The sequence below is a fragment of the Chelonoidis abingdonii genome, chromosome 6, assembly GCF_003597395.2.
Source record: "Chelonoidis abingdonii isolate Lonesome George chromosome 6, CheloAbing_2.0, whole genome shotgun sequence".
NCBI lineage: Eukaryota > Metazoa > Chordata > Testudines > Testudinidae > Chelonoidis > Chelonoidis abingdonii.
In genome coordinates this window covers 99,630,314-99,650,620 of record NC_133774.1, presented here as the reverse complement: position 1 = coordinate 99,650,620, position 20,307 = coordinate 99,630,314, and the positions used below count along the sequence as shown (strand labels likewise).

Here is a 20,307-nt window from a genome sequence, read left to right as displayed (position 1 = left end):
CTCCAGTTCAGAATTAATGCACACTGGCTTGGTAAACTGGAGAAATTTATACAGACTCTGCCCATGCTACAACTTTCCTAGGATAAACAACATGCTTTATTCCCCAAAGTGTCCCATTTGACCTCTTTCATAGACATTACACTCATCAAAAGGAGTAGTGCACATCCTGGAATAATGGTTTGTCCTACTCCAGTGGAAACTGGAAAAAGCCCATGTAGTTAAATGAGAAAAGAGAGGAAGGAAATGCAAAATATCTAATCTCACTAAAGGCAAGAAATTCAGAGAAAGGCTGAATCACCATCCTTCCCTACTTCAGTTATGCTGAGGTAGTCCAGATAATATGGCCTTCTACCAGGTAACTGAGAACTGTGCTCTTACATACCATGTAGTTCAGACTCCCCGCCATCCTGTTGAGAAGAAAAACTTGTGGAAGCGGCAATTAATAGAGGAGGGAGTGGCAAGGGACAGATCATTCCATCAAAGGGCAAGTTTTGCCCTCAAATAGATTAAGCAGAAGCTTCAGCCACCCACTATGGATCCCTTGAGATTCCCAAGAAGCAAAGCCTTTACAGAGGCTCTTACCCACATCCCAGCATGAATATTCCTTATGAGGCTGTTTGAAGGATGATGTACCTTGTTAATCTGTTTCTCAATATCTCTCTCACACACACAAACTCTCTCTATCTCCTCCTCCTCCTCCATTCCAATCCTTGGCCTGCTGCCTCCTACTTTGCAAATCCTCAGACTTATGCAAAGGTGTCTGTGAGATCTGAAGATTGGAGAGCCATGCTACAAAAATTTATAACCCCAAATTCATCATAAGCAGGGATAGCTCTGCCTGCTGGAAGGTCCCCTCCACACATGGATCTTGAGAGAAAAATCAGGGCCATGTGGGGTGCATAATGCTAGGCACAAGGGTGTAAGTTAGGAATAACATTTCAACCTAAGATACATCTCCCTTGTAGGTGTAAGCCAGCCAGATCTTAACGTAAGTGTAAGTGTCTTTGTATGTGAATTCTAGTTCTGCACCTGCATATTAAAAATTTATAGTTTACACATTTTTCAGAACAAAACAAAACAGCAAAGAATAAAACAATACACTTCCTTCTAAAACAGAATGAAATTCTTTACAATGTGATCACTTTTTCTGGTCAGTGTGATGCTCACTTATTACTCTAACTCTGTCATAATAGTATAACTAAAGCCTCTAAGTTAATGATTTTTCCCCTAGGAAAAATGGAAGCAAAGGAAACTGATAGAATGGTGAGACAACCTCCAATGAAATCTCACTTTGTAGAGATTAGAGAAAGCAGAATGGAACAGCTTGCCTCCTTCTAACTATAGAGCATTGGCACGTACAGAATTCTTCTTCGTGTAACAATTATTTGATATGAATTGCACCAATCTGCTCCCAGCTCATGTAGTCAGATGGTACAGCTGCTCAAAGAAGAACCAGGTGAAGGATGGAGGAAATAATTTAATAAAAATTAAAATCTAAGAATTCTCAAACTTGGATTATTAAAAGTAGGTACCTAGAGGTAACATTTTCAAAAGCACCTAAGTTACTAAATAGCCTAAGACCTATTTTCAAAAATGACTTTTGCCAGTCTACATAATGTTTCTTCCCTTCTTCCCTCTCTCCTCCCTCTTCCCCCACCTGCCCCATAAGTAAGCTCTGGTGATGTAAGCACCTTCACATCAACATGTGTTCAAAAATATTTTAGTTTCTAAAGTGACACAGTTAAAGCAGTACAAAAACTGTAAGTAAACAAAGTCTAAGGTTTGTATTAAAAGTTAACGGGACTTGGTCTCCAAAGTGCCTAAGTCACTTTTGAAAATGGGATTTAGACACTTCTGGGAAATTTTACAGTAGGTCCATATTTTGATACCTAAATATCTGGCTTCATTTTCAGAGGTGCTGAGCACTCACTACCTACTCCATTGATTTCAGTGAAATCAAGACACTTACATAGAGGGCCAAATACAGAGTTAGAAACCTAGCTTTAGGCACCTTCATTTGAAAATGTGGCCTGGTTATTAGCTTTTAAGATCTAATTTTTGTTTCTTTTTTCTCTGCTGAGCTGAGATATGAATCTTTATATACAACAGTGACAATCTAAAGTAGGATTGCCTGGTATAAATTGTAACTATTTTGGGAATGTATTTGATGTAGCTAGATGGTAACAAATGTGATTCATTGGTTTACAAAAATACATTTCAGTATAAAGAACTGATCTGAAGAACTGTCATTTCCACTTAGAACTCTGATATTTTCTGGGGTTAGCTATTAAAATGTTCCTAAGCCTACTTCAAAGAGAGCTGTGTATTTAGCACAGCACAAAAGAAACCATTGTTTTGGAAAGACACAAGAAAACATATTGGTACAGATTTGTGTATTCACATAAACCTTTTGATATAAGAAAATGAAGTTTAATACATTTCCAGTCTCCCAGTCTGGATAGCAAAAATATAATAATTTAACTAATCTAATTTTAAAGTTAAGTAACTAAACTAATTTATATATACACCTCTACTCCGATATAACATGACCCGATATAACATGAATTTGGATATAACGTGGTAAAGCAGCACTCCAGGGGGGTGGGGCTGCACGCTCCGGTGGATCAAAGCAAGTTCGATATAACGCGGTTTCACCTATAACGCGGTAAGATTTTTTTGGCTTCCAAGGACAACGTTATATCGGGGTAGAGGTGTAATTAAAATTGTTAAATGAACAAGAATATCTTGGTTAAAAAATTGACATCATAACATCAAAAGACATCAGAAGACTATCCAGGTTGGGATTTTTAAAACAGCTCAATGTTTGTCTAACTGAAAATCCCACAGCCAGAGTACCAAAAAAAAAGGGGCATGAGCCACAGAGAAACACTGAGAGGTATGTAACAGACACTGGATAGCATATTCATCTACCCTACAATAGCAATAGAGTCAGGGGACCTGGTTACAACAGAAGGAACCATTATGACCATCTAGTCTGACCTTTCGCATAATACAGGCCATAGAAATTCAGCAAGTGGATCCTCCATCAAGCCCTTAACTACTGATTGAGCTACAGCATATATTTTAGAAAGATACAGTCTTAATTTAAAGACTTCAGATGATGCAATCTGCACTGTTCCTAGGTATATTATTACAATGGTTAATACCCTCACTGTGAAAAAGGTGCACTAGTTGTCCCCAGACAGTTACATTTTATAGGGTCATGGAAATAAAATGAGAGAGCATGTCAGTGTTAATGCTGGAAGAGAAAACTGAATTTTAAGGTGAAAATTGTGTTCCTGCTTAAAAGACTGTAACTATATGGTTTATCCTATCAAGGTGAGGATTCTATAGTCCTAAAGAGTATTCTGTATAACTTTAACTTTTCTGAAATTTATCTCCATTTTCTGAATTCATAAATTCATGTATTAGAAGGACAGAAGGGACTATTGTGATCACCTAGGCTGACCTCCTGTATATCACAGGCCATAGGACTTCCCTGAATTAATTTCTGTTTGAACTAGGGCAGATTGTTTAGAAAAGCATCACAATTTGATTTAAAAATTTCCAGTGATGGAGAATCCACCACAACCCTTGGTAAGTAGCTCCAATGGTTAATTACCCTCATTGTTAGAATATGTGCCTTATTTATAGTCTGAATTTGTCTAGTTTCAACTTCCAGCCATTGGATCTTGTTATATCTTTTTCTGCTAGGCTGAAAATCCCTCTGTTATCAAATTTCTGTCCCCATGTAGTAAGCACTTATAGACCAAAATATTCTTTACTTAAGATAATTTGGAAGTACTGGATACTTGGGGTAGCTTTGCTGGTGATTCCCAAAAGAAGAAAAATGAATCGCAAGATTCAGAGTAACCTATATGGGTACAGAAGTACCTGCCTGGAGCCCTTAGTCAAAAGCATGGAACCAAAGCCCTTTCCTGGAAGATACTAGCAGAATGCTACCAGCAGTCAGTGAGGGCGCAGGGAGCGGGAAGGCTGGCAGACACAGAGAAAACCAGGTTACAAAAGCACACTGCACAGTTTCCTAGAGAAGCAGATTGTTCATTTCATTTCATTCATAATTGCATTGACTTCTGGATTGCAAAATGTCACTTAACTCAGCCAGGCCAAATTGCTTCCCACAGAAAGATCAGTATTTCATGTGTTTTGCCAGTTTAGCCAAGGCATAAACATTCTAGCTTTTTCAGATGAATTTTTCAGATTGTTACAAGAGAAAACACCTGAGACTCAGGCCTGTCTCAGTTAAACAGACTCAAGTGGGCATGGAAACAAAACTATATACCTTCAGGGCTCCAAGTGGAACTATATAAATTTCTGCTAAGCAAACTAAGCAGCCAAAGCAGAGGAGAAAATGGAGCCCAGCTGGGGCCAGCTCAGCCTCCTTTGAACTTCTAAAACTATCCAGGGCAGGGCCCTACTACTCTGAGGGCACTAGAGCCAGGTGGTTCCACCTGTCTCTTCCCCTCACCATGTGACCTTGGAGAAAAACTACAAAGTGGAACAACCTCTAGAAGCAGCCAAAGTAGGGATGTGTGGATATTTTGAGAACTTTGTATAGTTTTGATTGAACTTTCTCTGGCCTGTGCCAATTGGCTGTTTGCTCCAATCCTGACCCTCCCTCACAGTCACTTCACCTGCTCCTTTACCACCTTCTTCTCTATCCTGTCTACTTTCACCCCCTTCCCTTCAATGTCCCCTCACCACTTTTCTTTCCATTTAGCTGTTCCCCTTCTAACTAACTACCCCTACCCCACAGCCAAAAAAAAAATAGTGGAACTAACATGACATTTGCTGCCATCACATTGTTCACTCTGCTTGTGTGTTACATCCCTTCCCCCACCCTGTGTCCGTCTCATCTGTTTTGATTGTAAGCATTTGTTTCCACTGGAGACTTATTTGCTAGTGAAAACAACCTTTTTGCTTTAGTGAAAATGGAAGTGTGACATTCACTAAGGCCAAAGGCAGTTTGTGCCTACAGCGTACAAGAAAATGCATAAAATGTTCCCAATGTTTTCTTTTTCCCAAATTCAATTAAATTTTCATTCATTTCCCTTGCAATTTAAGAGACAGAGAAGTTTCCATGAATCTTGAAATATATGATAAAATTACAGCACCCAAGCCATCAGATGGCATTCAAGACAGCTCCAAAGATAGTGACCTTTCTAACTGATGGGAAACTATCATGATCAGAAAGGTCTGATGAGGGTGGGTAATGGAATCCTACAAAAAAGATCGGATGCCTTCATATTTTCACCCCAGATCTAAGGAGGTATACATTACATTACTTAAGTCCCAAGGAAGGGCTTTCAGAGAAAAAAAGAGCCCGATCTCTGGGGCTCCTTGAAGTTCAACAGATATAGAAATGAAGATAAAATTGAGAAAAACAAGGAGAGTATACAGTACAAACATTACAGTGACAGGGTTATTCATTATGAATCAGATCATACTTCAGGACGTCTAGTTTCTTTTTCATCTGCCATGGTTTGTTTCGTAACGTGGCAATTAATTTCTTTTTCTCTTCTACCTCTTCCTTCAGCTTGGCCAATTCCTCCTCCGTAATTGGCTCCTCTTCAGAGTCGGAGTCAGAGCTTCAAACAAAAATGGAGGGATAAATACAGTAAGTTTAAAAACGTGAGGGTAATAGAAGGTTTCACTGAGGCAGATGTTCGGTGCTAACTCCTTAACTTGATCCTCTAGGTCTGTGTCTTGCTGCTATAACTCTGAACTTGAATTTCCATAACCCTGAACCCAAAATGAAGTATTTGGAGCTTGAAGTACTGAAACTGAGCTGGACTATGACAGAGACAGAGATGTAGGACCTGATCCAAAGTCCACTGAAGTCAGTGGGAATTTTTCCATTGACTTCAATGGGCTGTGGATCAGGCCTTGAGAGAGCAAGAGATCTGCTCCTCAAGGGTAATCCAATCTGTTAGATGCAAAGGTTCATGTAAGGAAACCCAACTCGGAACATTGTATACGTTCTTTTTAAAAGACTGTTTAAAGCAAGAGGAGGGAGTTGTTTTTTCAAACCGTAGTTTTGAGAGAGCCATGTCCCCCCCTGTGAAGGCTCACTCTGTTAGCTAGTTTGGAGTAGGAAGAGCCATACCCTCACTCAATCTTCCCCGACACCTGAACAGGGCTAGTCATACTCTGATCTTTAAATTGCAATAATGACTACCATCCATCTTCTTATTAATACAACAAGGCAGAGCCTATGGTGTTTTAAATTATGCGTGCTTTATACAGAGAGGGGCTAAAACCGGAATCTTGGATCTGAACCACTTTACATTTTGGGGGAGGGAGTGTTGTGTTCTAATCTCTGGATTTCAGCCCCACCCTATGGCTTTGGTTCCAATGGGGCTTAATTTCTGGGTCCAGTTTATACATGGCCAAAATCTTGTGACACCACTAGTTCACATAAGAGTATGGAAATTTTTCATGAGAAATTGTTTTTGCAAATGTACGTATCTCAGAACTCTCACAAAGATCGGCTAATTTCACGTGACTTCTCCTATTTAGGGGCAAAATGTCATCAGATTGCAGCACTGTCAAACCCCTAACCTAGCCCTGAATCAAACTTAAATTTAAACCCTAGCCTAAACCCAATGAAGATGCAAACATCATTGCAGTGGGCCATCTCCAATTATATAGAAATTAAGATACACTATCACAGTCAAGCTAGGCTGATACCATGCTGTTAGTGGGTAGCTCAGAATGTTCTGGATATGGGACTGGGTTGAGTAATATTCTCTCCACTACATGACTGGATAATATGGCTAAAGATAGTTGTGACAGATATGGCAATTTCCTGAAATATCATTGAAAGATCTTTTGGTATTAAGCTTATGTATTATTATGGGCCAGGATTGTATGTATCTTTCCTACGGGGGATATATGACAAATATTGTACCCATCTTTGGGGTCCATTGTTTTAACTGCATGGTTCATAGTATGATTATGCTCTACTCCAAAAGGAAGGGCTGCCACAACTCTGCCAGGAACAAAAAACAGTGGGTGGTGATTAAGGCAAATCAACCAGGTAACTTAGTAACTCCCCAACCCTGCAGAGAGATACCACCTCTTGGGATAGCTCACATATACTAGTTCAGACTAGATTCTCTGGAGATCAACAGACAAAGAATGGACTTTTGGAAAGATAACCTGATTTTAAACATACTCTTTCTGATCCTGCAAATAGACAGAACCTTCTGTCCAGTGGTGGCTCCAGTCCTTCTAGATGGTTGGAAGGGGTGACTGCTATCAGAGTTCTTGTTGGACTGGGCGGGGGGATGATCTCTGAGATAAGCTATTGGCATGTGTGTAATTTTTTAACTGTTTTTAATATTTTTTCTCTATAATGCTTTCACCTTAAGAATAAATGTGTGCGCTTATAAAAACCTGTGTGTTAACATATAACTGCAGGCAGTTACAAGTGTCCATAGCCTTTGAAGAGAAAGTAAAGTGCAGGTGCTGGCCTGTTTAGGTAGTCTGGCTTGCTGTGGATATCACAATGAAGGCAGGAAACTGTGCAGCCTGGAAAAATCCTGGAAGAGAGACACTTGTCTCTGCTTCAGAGAGACTGCTAAGGAGCTGGGAGCCTAGAGTGGTTCCCTTGAAGAATCATGAGAGAGAAATAAAGGTGCAATTGCCCTGAACTGTGACAATAACTACCTACTGCTCTTCCTTATATGACTACAAACAGATAACCATCAGTATGACAGAAACCATTTTTTGCAGCAGCAGCATTGGGGAAAATGCTTAAAAATCATTGAACTCAGTGAACAAATCAGTGCTGAGGATAAAAACTAAAGGAATTTACAAAAAATGTATCCAGCAAATTTAGCTCTTTTTTCCTGTTCTGAATGTTGTGTGAATGGACTGAAGCCTTTAGGAAATTGTTTGCTATTTGAATTAGTTTTAGAAATAATTTGTTCATGCAAAGTTTAGCCTATGGACTGTTTGCAAATTGCTTCCTACCATTACATCTTTGAATGCTTGGTATGTATGATCTGATATTTGAGCTGTGTGATTACATCACATAATGTAGTTTCTGTTCCCTGACTGGATAACCAAGGATTTATAAACTTCTTTGATTTACCTTCAAAACAAATTCCATTTGCTAATGCAATGATTTGTGTGAATAACCAGACCTCAGTTATTGACCTAAAATGTGCTTTCTATCAATACTTGTACCAAAACATTAGCCAACATGAATGATCATGAAAAGCTAATGAAAAGTTACACCAGCACAGTCAAAGTGAAATTCTTTTTAGAAAACATCAACACGTATATTTTTTTCACTCTTCAACCAGCTCTAGCTTAGGTAACAAATGCTATGTGGGAAGAATATAAACACAGCATTTGAGATGACTGTTAGATACACATTAGACTGAGTCGGAAAAAAAGAAAAACAGGATCCTACAATTACTAAAGAATCAAATGCTACATACTAAAGAGAGCTGAATGTTAAAGAACTTGAACTTATCATCCAAAACATTTCAGCAAGAATGTGTCACAAAAAGAATCCCACTGCTGAAAACAAACCTCTGCAGAAAGAAAGAGTCTTGCTGAAAGCCAATCAGACATATCTATTATTTGCTGTTGAGATGAGCAAGTGGAAGAACTATATAAAGACCTAGGCCAATGTACTGAAAATCAAAAGCAAGATGTCTCATGGATATCATCATGAGGCACTTGCATCCTAATGCAAGGGAATACTCTTTAAAAAACAAAAAACAACAGAAGGACTGACTAGGAATTGAATATTATACTATATATGATAAAGGGGCTAAATCCTTTGCCCCTGTTCCAGCCGAGGCAGCACAAGGCAGCCAGAAACCTTTCTTACCAAGGCAGCTGAGGAGGGTTCCCTTTGACATGGGGAAGCTATGTGTTGTGTTGTAGTTAGTTCTGAGAGGAATGTGTGTGGGAGTATGAGAAATAAATCATGAGCCAGTGAGGAAAGGATGCTGTACAAAATGAAAGAGACACTGCAAACAAGGCAGAATAAAATATATATTAAACTTTTATTTGTCCTGCTGCTCTTTATATGATGTAATGTTAGACCTAGCACTAGTTAAAAAAAAATATTTCCTCAAAAACAAAAAAAGATTTTTTTAAACAAAATTCAATATAAAGCCAACCAATTGTTTTTCATCTCTTCTATTTGAAATTTTGTCATTAAAAAAATCAAAAATTTAATTGAAATCAAACTGTTTTGTGAAACAGTTTGATTTCAATTAAATTGCATTTTAAAAATATAATTTCAGTCCAAAACTGTCAGAATTTTCCGTTAGCTCAAGTATAACGTCTCTGCTTTTGGAATCAAGAGAGTTGAATTCTATTTTTATTTACAACCAGTTTAAATGCTGCTTTTGTGAAATCAGTGGGACTACTCATAAAGTGTTATTCCGTATAAGAGTATCACAATCTGGCCGTATAATAATGAACAAGCTCAGATGAAAGGCTTTCAGAGCTTTCAAAAAGACCTTGACAAGATCCTTCACAGGAGGCTGCTAAGGAATCTAAGTAATCTTGAGGTGAAAGGTCTCTATTGTGAACAAAGTATGGACAGGGAAAACAAATAATTCCACAACATGGCAAAAAGTTAGCAGTGGATGCTCCAAGGTTCCTCATTATGCTTTTCTTTTCCTTGTTTATTTTTTCATTCCTAACATCTTATTTTCTTTCAGCATGCTTATCCACTCTGCCTGAAAAGCCAGAAGCAGTGCATCACTTTTAAATCAGTAGGCCAGTGGTCCTCACATTTTTTTGGTCACTCCCCCCTTCCCTGATCCGTGCCTCCCTGGGAGCCGTGATCTGGAAGCAAGGCCAGGAGCAGGGCTGTAGTTGTGGCCAAGGGTTGTGTCTAGGAGCAGGGCTGCAACTGGGGCTGCAGCAAGGAGCAGAGCCATGGCCAGGAGCAGGGCCAGGAGCTGGTGGCTGAGGCCGGGGCCAGAGCTGCGAGTAGGGGCAGCGCTGGAGCAGAACTGGGTGATGTTCCCTCTCCGCCCACCATGGGAGCTGGCCTAAGTTCCACCGCCCCCACCAGTGTTCCTCCATGTGCTTAGCAGGGGCGTGCCCCACAGTTTGGGGACCATTGCAGTAGATAGCCTTTGTTGTGATGACCCACATGAACATACTAAAGAGCTCACACCTTCCGGCCTCTCCTCCTCCCCCAAGGTTTGCAAATACTCCATCTGAATTAAATCAGCCAGACTGATCATCAGCATATCTTTCTTTGTACATTATTTGTGCTCGCCTATCAAAATAAACACCCTTTGTTGTTGTTGTAAGAAACTGCCTAACAATTAGCGATTTAAAAAACTTCCCTTAACTCATTTCAACCTTCGTACAATTACTTTTTAAAAATCTTTAAGATGTCATTTTGTGACATACCTCATAAGTTTCTTCTATCAGAGGAAAGGACAGCCCCTCTACTCTTGGTGTCCCAGAGCTCATACCTTATTTACAATAGCTTGTTGGAAAAGTGATCTTGTTAGTTGTCCCACTTGCTGTCTAAGGAGACAATGTTCTTGATGTACCTCCAGGAATAGAAAACTATCTTTAGTTATTCCTCAAATGTTATCTTTGCTATCCCCATGAGCAATGTCCTATTCTGTATAATGTTTCTAATTAATTAGCCTAAATGAATATACCCTCCTCTACTGAAATTTATCATCCAGTCCAAAAAGTTCTGTTTTTGTTCAATTTTACATTTTTCCGTGGGTCTTTTTTTATTAACATAACTATTTAATGTTCACAATAGAAGACAAGAATAATACTCAGAAGAATATAAATTGGCACAGTCAGGAATACGATTTTACTAAAATATACTTGAGCGCAGGAAACCACATAAAGGAAGGATAATGCTATAATGGATTTCATAGTGAAGAGCTGGAACAAAGACAAATTCTAGGAATGCTAAAAAGTGGGGGAAATGGAGTAGCAGCGTATTGAAATACATTCGGGGACAAATTAATATGAGAGTCAAGACAACATGCCTCACATTATGGGTTCTTTTCCTTTGATGATTCCTGCTGTGTTCCTCTGGGGTGTCTCTGAGGGCACCGACACCTCTAAAGAATGTAAAAATGAGGGAAGTGGAATATCTCTCCCAGCTATGTAAATGTATCAATCTCCATCTGCTCCATGATGCACTCTTCCCAGGGGGTAGTTCCTTTCAAAGAATGTGATTCAAAAACACAAAGCATGAGGTGGTAGAGAGAGAATGTGGAAGAATGAGAGCATCAAGGCTGCTAGCAGAACACCACAAAGGTTGAAATTTTCAGAAGGCCTCAGCACCCATACTGGGTGCTCAATTTTCAAAAGAGTTCAGATTCCATTTAAGCACCTAAATAAGTATACTGGTTTGCAAAATAACTCAGCATCCCTTGTGATGGGCTCTTGGAAATCTGGCCATGTGTGTCACAATGGGAGCTGTGGGAACTGAGCTCCTTGAAAATCTGGCCTCAGTTGTGCGTTCTGAGTCTCTGAAACTCTGACCTTGATCTTTTCTGAAAAACTGGCTCTTATAGCTAAGGGAGTTGTACTGGCTGTGGGTACTTCATAGCTATAGCCATAATTTCAGTAGGTTTCAGATTACATAAATAATTACCTTGAGGAAACTTTCTTCTTTTTATCCTTCTTTTTCTTGTTGTCCTTCTCCTTTTTCCCTTTCTCGTCAGGATTTTTTTCCTGTTTGGTCTCATTTTTGCCTCTTCCTTTTCTGCCCCCTTTATTATCGTCTTCTCCATCCTCACTGGGCTCCTGCTGCTTGGATATCTGATTTGCCCTGTTCTTCTTGTTTTTGCGGGATTCCCCATCAGAATCACTGTCCTCATTCCCAGCCTGTTTCCTCTGTGCTCTCCTGTTTCTCTGTCTGCGTTGCCCAGCTGTCCTCATCTCCTCTTCCTCCTCCGAATCTTTTCTGGCTCTCCCTCTGGCATTTCCTCTTCTGGTTTTGGCAGTTATTTTCTTCTCGTTTTCAGATTCTTCTTCATCTTCACAATCATGATGGGGGGTGGGAGGGACAGACAAAAACAAAAAGTTAATATCGTGTATCAGTACCAGCAATTCTCTCACACACACACGTACAGAATTTATGTTATCCGTATGATATACTGTAGCTGCACATGACATAACCAAATGATAAAAAGTTTAGAAACCTGACCTGTGATGAAAGATTAAAAAAACTGGGCATGTTTATTCTTGAGAAAAGAACACTTTTGAGTGGGGAATGTGAGGCGGTGTATGAACCTATACTGGTGAAGTAAGGAATAAGGAGCAGCTCTGGGCCCAGAAAGCCCTGCCCAGCTGCCCCTGTTGGTGTGCTCATAGCGGAAGCTAAGCTCAAAAGGGAACAGTTTAGCTCAGTCTGGATGGACAATTGCAGGCTTCTGCCAAGAAGCCACTGAGGTTTCAGGTAGCCAGGCCCAGTCCTCAATGCCAAGCCACCACAAGCCTATCAATTGCGGAGACTGGCAACAATGAGTCATGGCTGCGAGAGGAAGACCCTTTGGAGCATGGACAGAGAGAGCTTCAGAAGGGACCCACAAGCAAACCAGTGGCACCAATAGAGGAACAGAAGCTGGGGTAGGAAGTGGCCCAGGTAGCAGATGTAGGGGTGCCTGCCCCTTAGGTCGCACATTTTTTAGTTACTGCTTCATTGGGCCCTGGGTTGGAACCCGGTGGAGCAGGGAGGTCCCAGGTTTCCCTAATCCCAGCCATTGACTCTTGCCAACTGGCGACGTGGCCATGACTCTCACTATAGGGCAAAGTGGCCACTGACTCTCACTGCTGGGAGACATATCCCAGAGTACCACCAGCAGATGGTGCTCCTGGGAGCAGATCTGAACCCCCTGTTCCCCAGCACAGGATCTGATAAATCTTCAAATATGTTAAGTGCTGTTTTAAAGAGGACATTGATCAATTTTCTCCATGTCCTCTGAAGAAGTAATCTGCTTAATCTGCAACAAGGAAGATTTAGGTTAGATATTACGAAAAACTTTCTAACTATAAGGATAGTTAAGCTATGACATTGATTCCAAAATTTTGCTGGAAGGCTATTCCAGAATAGCCTTCCAGGGAAATTTTAGAATCACTGTCATTGAAATTTTTAAGAACAGGTTAGACAAACACTTGTCAAGGAAGTTTTAGGTATACTTGGTACTGTCATGGTACAGGAGGTGGACTGGATAAAAGTCCTTCTAGCCCTACATTTCTATGATTCTATCATTACAGCTCACCACACTCCTATACCCCTGACAGGTTAAGATACCAAGTTCATTATATTATCACCCTAGCTGGTAGACTTCCCTGCTGCCTTTCAACCACTGGAGTTATTTTCCAGATATATTAGTTTAAACATGAAATTCAGAATGTAGTACAGTCAAAACATGATTACAGTAATTCATGAACTATGGGATCAGGATGTCTCAAAAAAATGGTAGTAGGCTATAGAACTCTTCACTTCACATGATTAGTTTAAACCCAGCCTGAGTCTCTGCACTAAAAACAGTCATTTGGTTAAGTGGAGACCTGCCAAACAGGAACTGGATTAAGCCTCCACATCTCATGTCATGCACTGCAACAAGAAAATGTCTGAATTAGAATTGAAATTGTCCATCGCTGATTACCTATTTTGCTGTCATCATCTTCGCTTTCAGCTGCGCTGCCTTCTTCATTGTCAACTTCAATGACCACTATGAAAGAAATCATATTGTGCTGTACATTGAAAGATGAATAGTTATTAAAGACATTTTTAAAATATATGCTTAGAAATGACTTGAATGTATCATATTTGGGGTCTTAGTTACATAAACCCAACATACTGGAACACTGAAGTTTTAAAATATATATTTTAGTGAGTACAACCAGGGAGGCATGAACAATACAGTGGCATGTGGCACCCCTTGTCCTCCTTTCTTTGGCCAGAGCACTGGAGTTGAGAATGGTGGTAATAAAAAGTGAGTTTTTCTTTTTCAAATAGAAAGAATATGTAGGATGTGAGAGGTAGAAGTTTCATGGAGAGATGAGGTAACCAGCAGCAACCTCCTGACTGGGAGAAAGTAGAAAAAAAATTTAAAAAGTGCTGCCTCCCTGGGCAATTCTCAAACTTCCTTTAAGAATGTGCAAGACTAGCAGTGACTAGAATTCTGGAATTTTCTAAGATCGTCTGCAAGCTTTAACAAAGAGCCATTTTCTGGTAAAACTGAGTGGAGGGGGAATGAAATTTAGGAATAGCAGCACAGCTGATGGGTAGAGGGTTCCAGAAGAGGAGAAAGGAGTTTCTTTTGAAGCTTCAGATTTAGAATTCAAAACTCTAAACAAAGTGGCAAGAAATGATTTTGTTCTTTCTTGGACAGGGAATTGCCCTACCTCATAGCCCCCAAGAGACGAGATAGAGAGTGGAGACTCCAGGGAGAGGACCCCCCATATACTATCCACCTTCCACTCCCAGGACAACAATACTTAGGTTGGAGTGGGGTCCCTGGTCCTAAGTGAAGGGACATGGCTGCAGTGTTACTGTCTGAGGGAGTCCAGTAATGCAGTGAGGGAGAAAGCTGATGGTTGGCTTAATGAGAGAGGGGCACTTATGGGCACTGTTTATAATGTATAGAGAAGATTGGTTGAGTTGCTCTGTTTACTGAAATGTGATTAGAGGATGTGGATCTATGGTTCTACAAATGTTATCAAGTCTGTTACCTAAATGTTTACGGAACTGGGTTTATTATGCCTGGAGAGATCTAGAACATTTTTTATGGGAGTTGTCATTCTAGTCAAACTATTCACACTACTCTAATACTGATTACTAATGAGTAGAGCAGGAGATATCCTGTACCTGCTAGCCACAAGAAACCAGGAGTATATCCCAAATAATCTGGGGCACTTTGAACCAGTGGTGGTGGTGGTAGAGAACTTTATGTATTTAATTCCAAAGAAGTTCAGCTGAAGAAAAGAGCTATTTGGTGATCTGGTGTTGACCTAGTGTTGGCCAACCGGGGTCGGCCAACTGGTGTCAACTAGCGATGTTTCCTCAGAAAGATTTCTACTGGTGTAAGAGGAGAAGATTGCAGCCGGCTCCCTGAAAAGTTCTCAAGGTGTCTCTGTCTGGTTCTGGAGGCCCAGAAGCATGAGGGAGAGGGCTTGAGGTATGCCGATGGAATGTATAAGTTGATATGTGGTGGGAAAGAATTAAGGAGGAAATTAAGAAATATTGTTCATTAATATAACTATGCAGTTATTCAATTTCTATATATCATATATTTTCAGACATGTGCTACCTAACTTTCTCCCTATAAAGTCAGGACAGTAAGCCTACAGTAAGTTGTACAATTCATTTTTTCTAAAACACCCTTTCAGTCAAGAGGAAACTAAAATTATCATAATTATTCACTTCCTTGTGTGCCTTTTCACTTTTCCTCGCTCTTGTAGTGGCGCCTCCCCGCACCCAGTTTCTGTCATGGACTCACATTAAGCAGCTTGTGACCTCTTAAACGATGATGTAGAAGTTAATTTATCCAGTGAAAATTGTAACCAAACAATCAGGCATTATTGCTTAGCTTTGCTGAAATAGGAGATTATAAATCAAAAAATGGTAAAATATGTAAAGCTGTAAACAAGAAAAAACAAAAAGTCTTGTTTCTGTCCATGTATTAACATGGAAAGGGTTATTGTCCAGTATTCGACAGGCATATTAAAACAGGAATGTATGCACAAAATTTAAATTCCCTCCACAAAACATCTTTGTAATTGTCTGTCATTTGCACAACATCTGCATAATAATTTTTTAAGATTATGCAAAAATTTAATCATGCAATATCATCAGTGGGATGTGAAAATAAGTGCTGTTTTGTTCGGCCTAGACACTTGCCTTCTGTTGCTGGCAGTAACTGGATCTACATTTGACAAAGATCATTACATTGCCATTGAGAGCGTCAATGACGAAGACAGACATCTCTAAAAAGATATGTTGCATGCAGCGGTAGCTCATGGTCTTTTATTTGCAACTAATTCCTTTACTGAGCTCCTCCAGCCAAAGAGAAATTCCCAAGGAAGCATTATAATGATATAGGCTTGGCCTTACTGCAGATTCTGATGAGTGCAGACAACAAGCAAACAGCTGAGGGGTTAGAATATATTCTGAATCATGGGCTGGAGCTAATAGTATATCATGCAGAAATTAACATTATGCACTATGCACTATGCAGCATAGCAACTTAAATGCAATAGAAAGTAATTTATTGAATTTAATTAAATATAGTGGCATAAGGTAATAAATATGCTAAACCGAATCCAGCATATCAGACAAGACAATATGTTGCACTAAATAATAGGATCACTCATCATTCTGACTGGGGAGGGGAAGGAGAAGGTAGGCCATGGTCTTCCAAATAATAGAAAGTCAACGTGTTTACATGCTTGATTATCTATGTGATCAGCAGTAAAAGTGCTCAATAACAGAGATTTTAAACAACAAACAGAAAAAAAAACATGAAGACAAATGGAAGTGGATATTACTGTGAAAAGGAGGTGAGAAAAAGCATTGTATTAGCCTGGAAGTGCAAAGAGAGGATTAGAAGGGATCATGCAACCGCAAGAGTAGTAAGTTCATAGTGCAGATTCTGTACAATCTTGGTTTTTTTGCAAAAGCCGACAATTTATAGCATTAGATTGAAAGGTAGTTACTGCCTCCATGACCTCATTGTTCTGCAAAAATAGACCTTGCAAACCTGCTAAATCCATTTGTCCTAAAGATACCTTCTAAAAAAGAACACATTTACTGTGCAACATTGTGGCAACATTTAAGTGACAAATTATCACAAGTTCTTTTTATATTTTCTGGAATTACACATTATTGTGCTTCATTCCAAACACTCTGGCCTTCTCTGAACTAGATAAGAACATAAGAATGGCCACACTGAGTCAGACAAATGGTCTATCTAACGTAATATCCTGTCTTCTGACAGTGGCCAGTGACAGATGCTTCTGAGGGAATGAACAGAACAAGGCAATTATTGAATGATTCATCCTTAGTCATCCAGTCCCAGTTTCTGGAACTCAGAGAATTAGGGACACCCAGAGTATGGGATTGCGTCCCTGACCATCTACCCTTCACAACATTCCCTGGCAATGAGTTCCATACGTGTACTTGGCCTTTCAGAAAGTCTTTGACAGGGTCCCTCACCAAAGGCTCTTAAGCAAAATAAGTAGTCTTGGGATAAGAGAGAAGAATTTCCACATAGTGAAACATTCTGGGAGTTAAAGGATATCAGGGTTGTTTGTTAATACCTCACAATTCTCAGGTGCAGTCAGTGTCATCATCAACATGAGCACCAACATAGACCCTACCCTGGAGCAGAAGTGACAGTTCTTGACGCTGCTTTCCCTGACTAGTTGCATTGCTGCTGAAGGTTGGAAAGTGTTACAGGCAGAATTCAGGATCAAATAAGAGCTCCTGATATTTCAGTTAATGGGCACAGTGCTTATAACTCCCCTTACCACAATGTCCCAGGATCAGCTGTAAAATAATCTACTGGTGCAGCAGGCAGGCATTGAACACCAACCTTGCCTTCTTTCAATCCATGAATGTTTCCTGAGCGGGTTCTGGATGAGGCCTCTAATTTATGTTGGGATGATAGTTGGATGGGGTGATGGTGAGCGGCTCATAAATTTCTAAATGAAGGTGGATACCTATTACTATGTCTTTGAAGAAACATCTCGGTACTACACTGATGGTATTGGTATTGTTAGTTCTGGGATTCTTCTTCCCTCAAGGACAAACAAATAAAAAAGGCAATAAGGCACAATGACATCAAATAGAACACACAGTGTGTATATTATTATTAATCATAATTATTCTAGTAGCACCCAGAGGCCTCAGACAGGCTAGGTACCCATTGTCTCAAGCACTGTATATACATAGAGTGAATGACAGTATCTGGCCTAAAAAGCTTACAGTCTGAAGACAGTTAGTTATGTCAATGTCCTCTCATCTTGTGATAGTTCATCTTCATTTCAGTCATATTCCTCTGTCAGCTCTCTCCTCCTGATTCTTGGCAATTTTCATCAGCCCCATCCTTACCCCATGCAAGCAGCAACAACCTGGAATGATTGCCTGGATGGAGACAAGCTCTGCATAGAATGGCCCAAGATGGAGGTGCCAGTGACTCAAGCAGGCCTGACAATGCTCTTTTATTGTATTGGCCCTACAGCCTCTTGATGTTGTCTCAGCACTGGTTAGCACTACATCCAATTCCCAATTTGCCAAACTCTGTGACACCTTGCTGGAGACCTGCCGCTTATGGATCAGGTAGGTGAGCTCCACCTGGAACACCGCATCATTCCATATCCCATGCAGGGCTCTCATATTGGTCTCAGGCTAGTTTTCAGCTCTAGCAGACGTTTTCCCAGAGCAGGCATGGTAGGATGCAAAAACAAGAATTCATCTATCTCACAGAAATAGATGCTAGAAAAAGCAAAAAAACCCCTCATCCCCAGCTTTCCATCCAACTGATATAACTGATGCTTGCAAAATCCTTGGGCAGCAGTTGTATATGTGTTGTGCAGTTGTTAGCAGCTTAAGCCACTTGTATTGCAAGGCTTTTATACCATGTAGATGTGACCTAAACTGCTCTGCCTGATGAATGTGAAACTGATGAAACTTGTTAGACCTATTTTGGGAAACCATTTTTTAACTAAACTTTTTTTTACATAAATGTTACTCAGAAAGTAACAAATGTGCCAAAGTATAAATAAGACAGGAATAAGCAGAAGGGGAAAAGAACTTCACAAGGATAGAAACGCTGGTCCGTGCAAATATCACTAGTAATTTAAAAAAGGGGGGGATAGGGAAATACAGGATACCTATAGAGCTCACAGTGTGATCTGAAGTATCAGAGGGGTAGCCGTGTTAGTCTGGATCTGTAAAAGCAGCAAAGAATCCTGTGGCACCTTATAGACCAACAGACATTTTGGAGCATGAGCTTTCGTGGGTGAATACCCACTTTGTTGGATGCATGTAGTGGAAATTTCCAGGGGCAGGTATATATATATATGCAAGCAAGCTAGAGGTAATGAGGTTAATTCAATCAGGGAGGATGTTCTAGCAGTTGAGATGTGAAAACTAAGGAGGAGTAAACTGTTTTTGTAGTTGCAGCGCATTCCAGACTTTTAATCCCGAGCTGACTGTGTCACAATTTGCAGATGAACTGAAGCTCAGCTAAGTTCTTTTGAAGTCTGGTCCAAAGTTTTTTGCTGCAGGATGGCCACCTTAAGATCGCATAGTGTGACAGGGAGTTTGAAGTGTCTCCTACAGGGTTGTATATTGCATTCCTAAGATTGATTGGTCCATTTCGCTTTTCCGTAGGGATCCAGTTTGGCCGAGTAATATACAAGGGACTTTGCTGGCATATTATGCGATATTTCATTGCTGAGTGCAGGTGAATGAAACCGGTGATAGTGGCTGACTGGTTAGGTTCTGATGATGGTCGCTGTGTGATATGTGGGCATCGAGTTGACATCGAGGTTGTTATGCATGATCGTTCTGAGCTAGAGCTACTATGGTGCGGTGTGCTAGTTAACCTGGAGAATACGTTTCAGGTGTGCAGGTTGTCGTGGGAGGATGCATGCCACCCAAGCCTGTGAAAGACGTGAGGTCATGTCCAGGATGGTGGTAATACCAGATGATCTTTGGAGGAGTTTAGCTGGGGACGGATGCCAGTGGGTCCTGTTGGTTCTTTCTTGGGTTGTCTGCATAGGAGGGCTTCTGGTAACATCTGCTCGTGATCGTTTCCTATTATCCTCATGCCAGGTATTGTGTTGAGAAATGCCTTGGGATGATTGTAGTGTTGTGACCTGACTGACGGAGTTAGAGCAGATGCTGTAGACAATGGATCATGTGGTGGCCGGGATGGAAGCTGGAGCATGAAAGGTAGGCTAGCAGTCCGTAGGTTTTCGGTATAGGTGTGGTAAGTTGACCATCCCTTATGTCACCGCGTGTGTTATGGAAGTGGACCTCCGTTTAGATGCTTCCACGAGTTTGATGTGGAGTGTGAAGCTGTTGAAATCGTGGTGGAATTTTCCAGAGCCTCCTTCCATGGTCCAGTATGATGAAGATGTCATCAATGTAGCATAGGTTCGATGCGGCATAGTGATCGAAGCTGACGGAAGCATTGTTCCAGTGTCGGCTCCAAAATATTGGCATATCTGGGGCCAGCGGGTGCCCATAGCGATGCACTGATGCTGAGGTAATATATATTGCATCAATTTGAAAGTTGTGTGGTG

The 20,307-nt window shown here is 40.5% G+C and overlaps 1 protein-coding gene across 1 annotated transcript in view; it reads right to left on the bottom strand.

Annotated features, from left to right (window-relative positions):
• The window catches only part of TMC1 (transmembrane channel like 1), a 77,907-nt gene extending 61,892 nt beyond the window's left edge, over window positions 1–16,015 (bottom strand). The window contains exons 1-4 of the mRNA XM_032798154.2: window positions 15,896–16,015; window positions 13,659–13,746; window positions 11,639–12,149; window positions 5,469–5,609 (exon numbers count right to left, since the gene is read on the bottom strand). Of these exons, the coding sequence (XP_032654045.1) occupies window positions 5,469–5,609; window positions 11,639–12,149; window positions 13,659–13,746; window positions 15,896–16,015 (860 nt within the window). The remainder of the gene's footprint in view (window positions 1–5,468; window positions 5,610–11,638; window positions 12,150–13,658; window positions 13,747–15,895) is intronic.
• Between the last annotated feature and the right edge of the window lie 4,292 nt (window positions 16,016–20,307).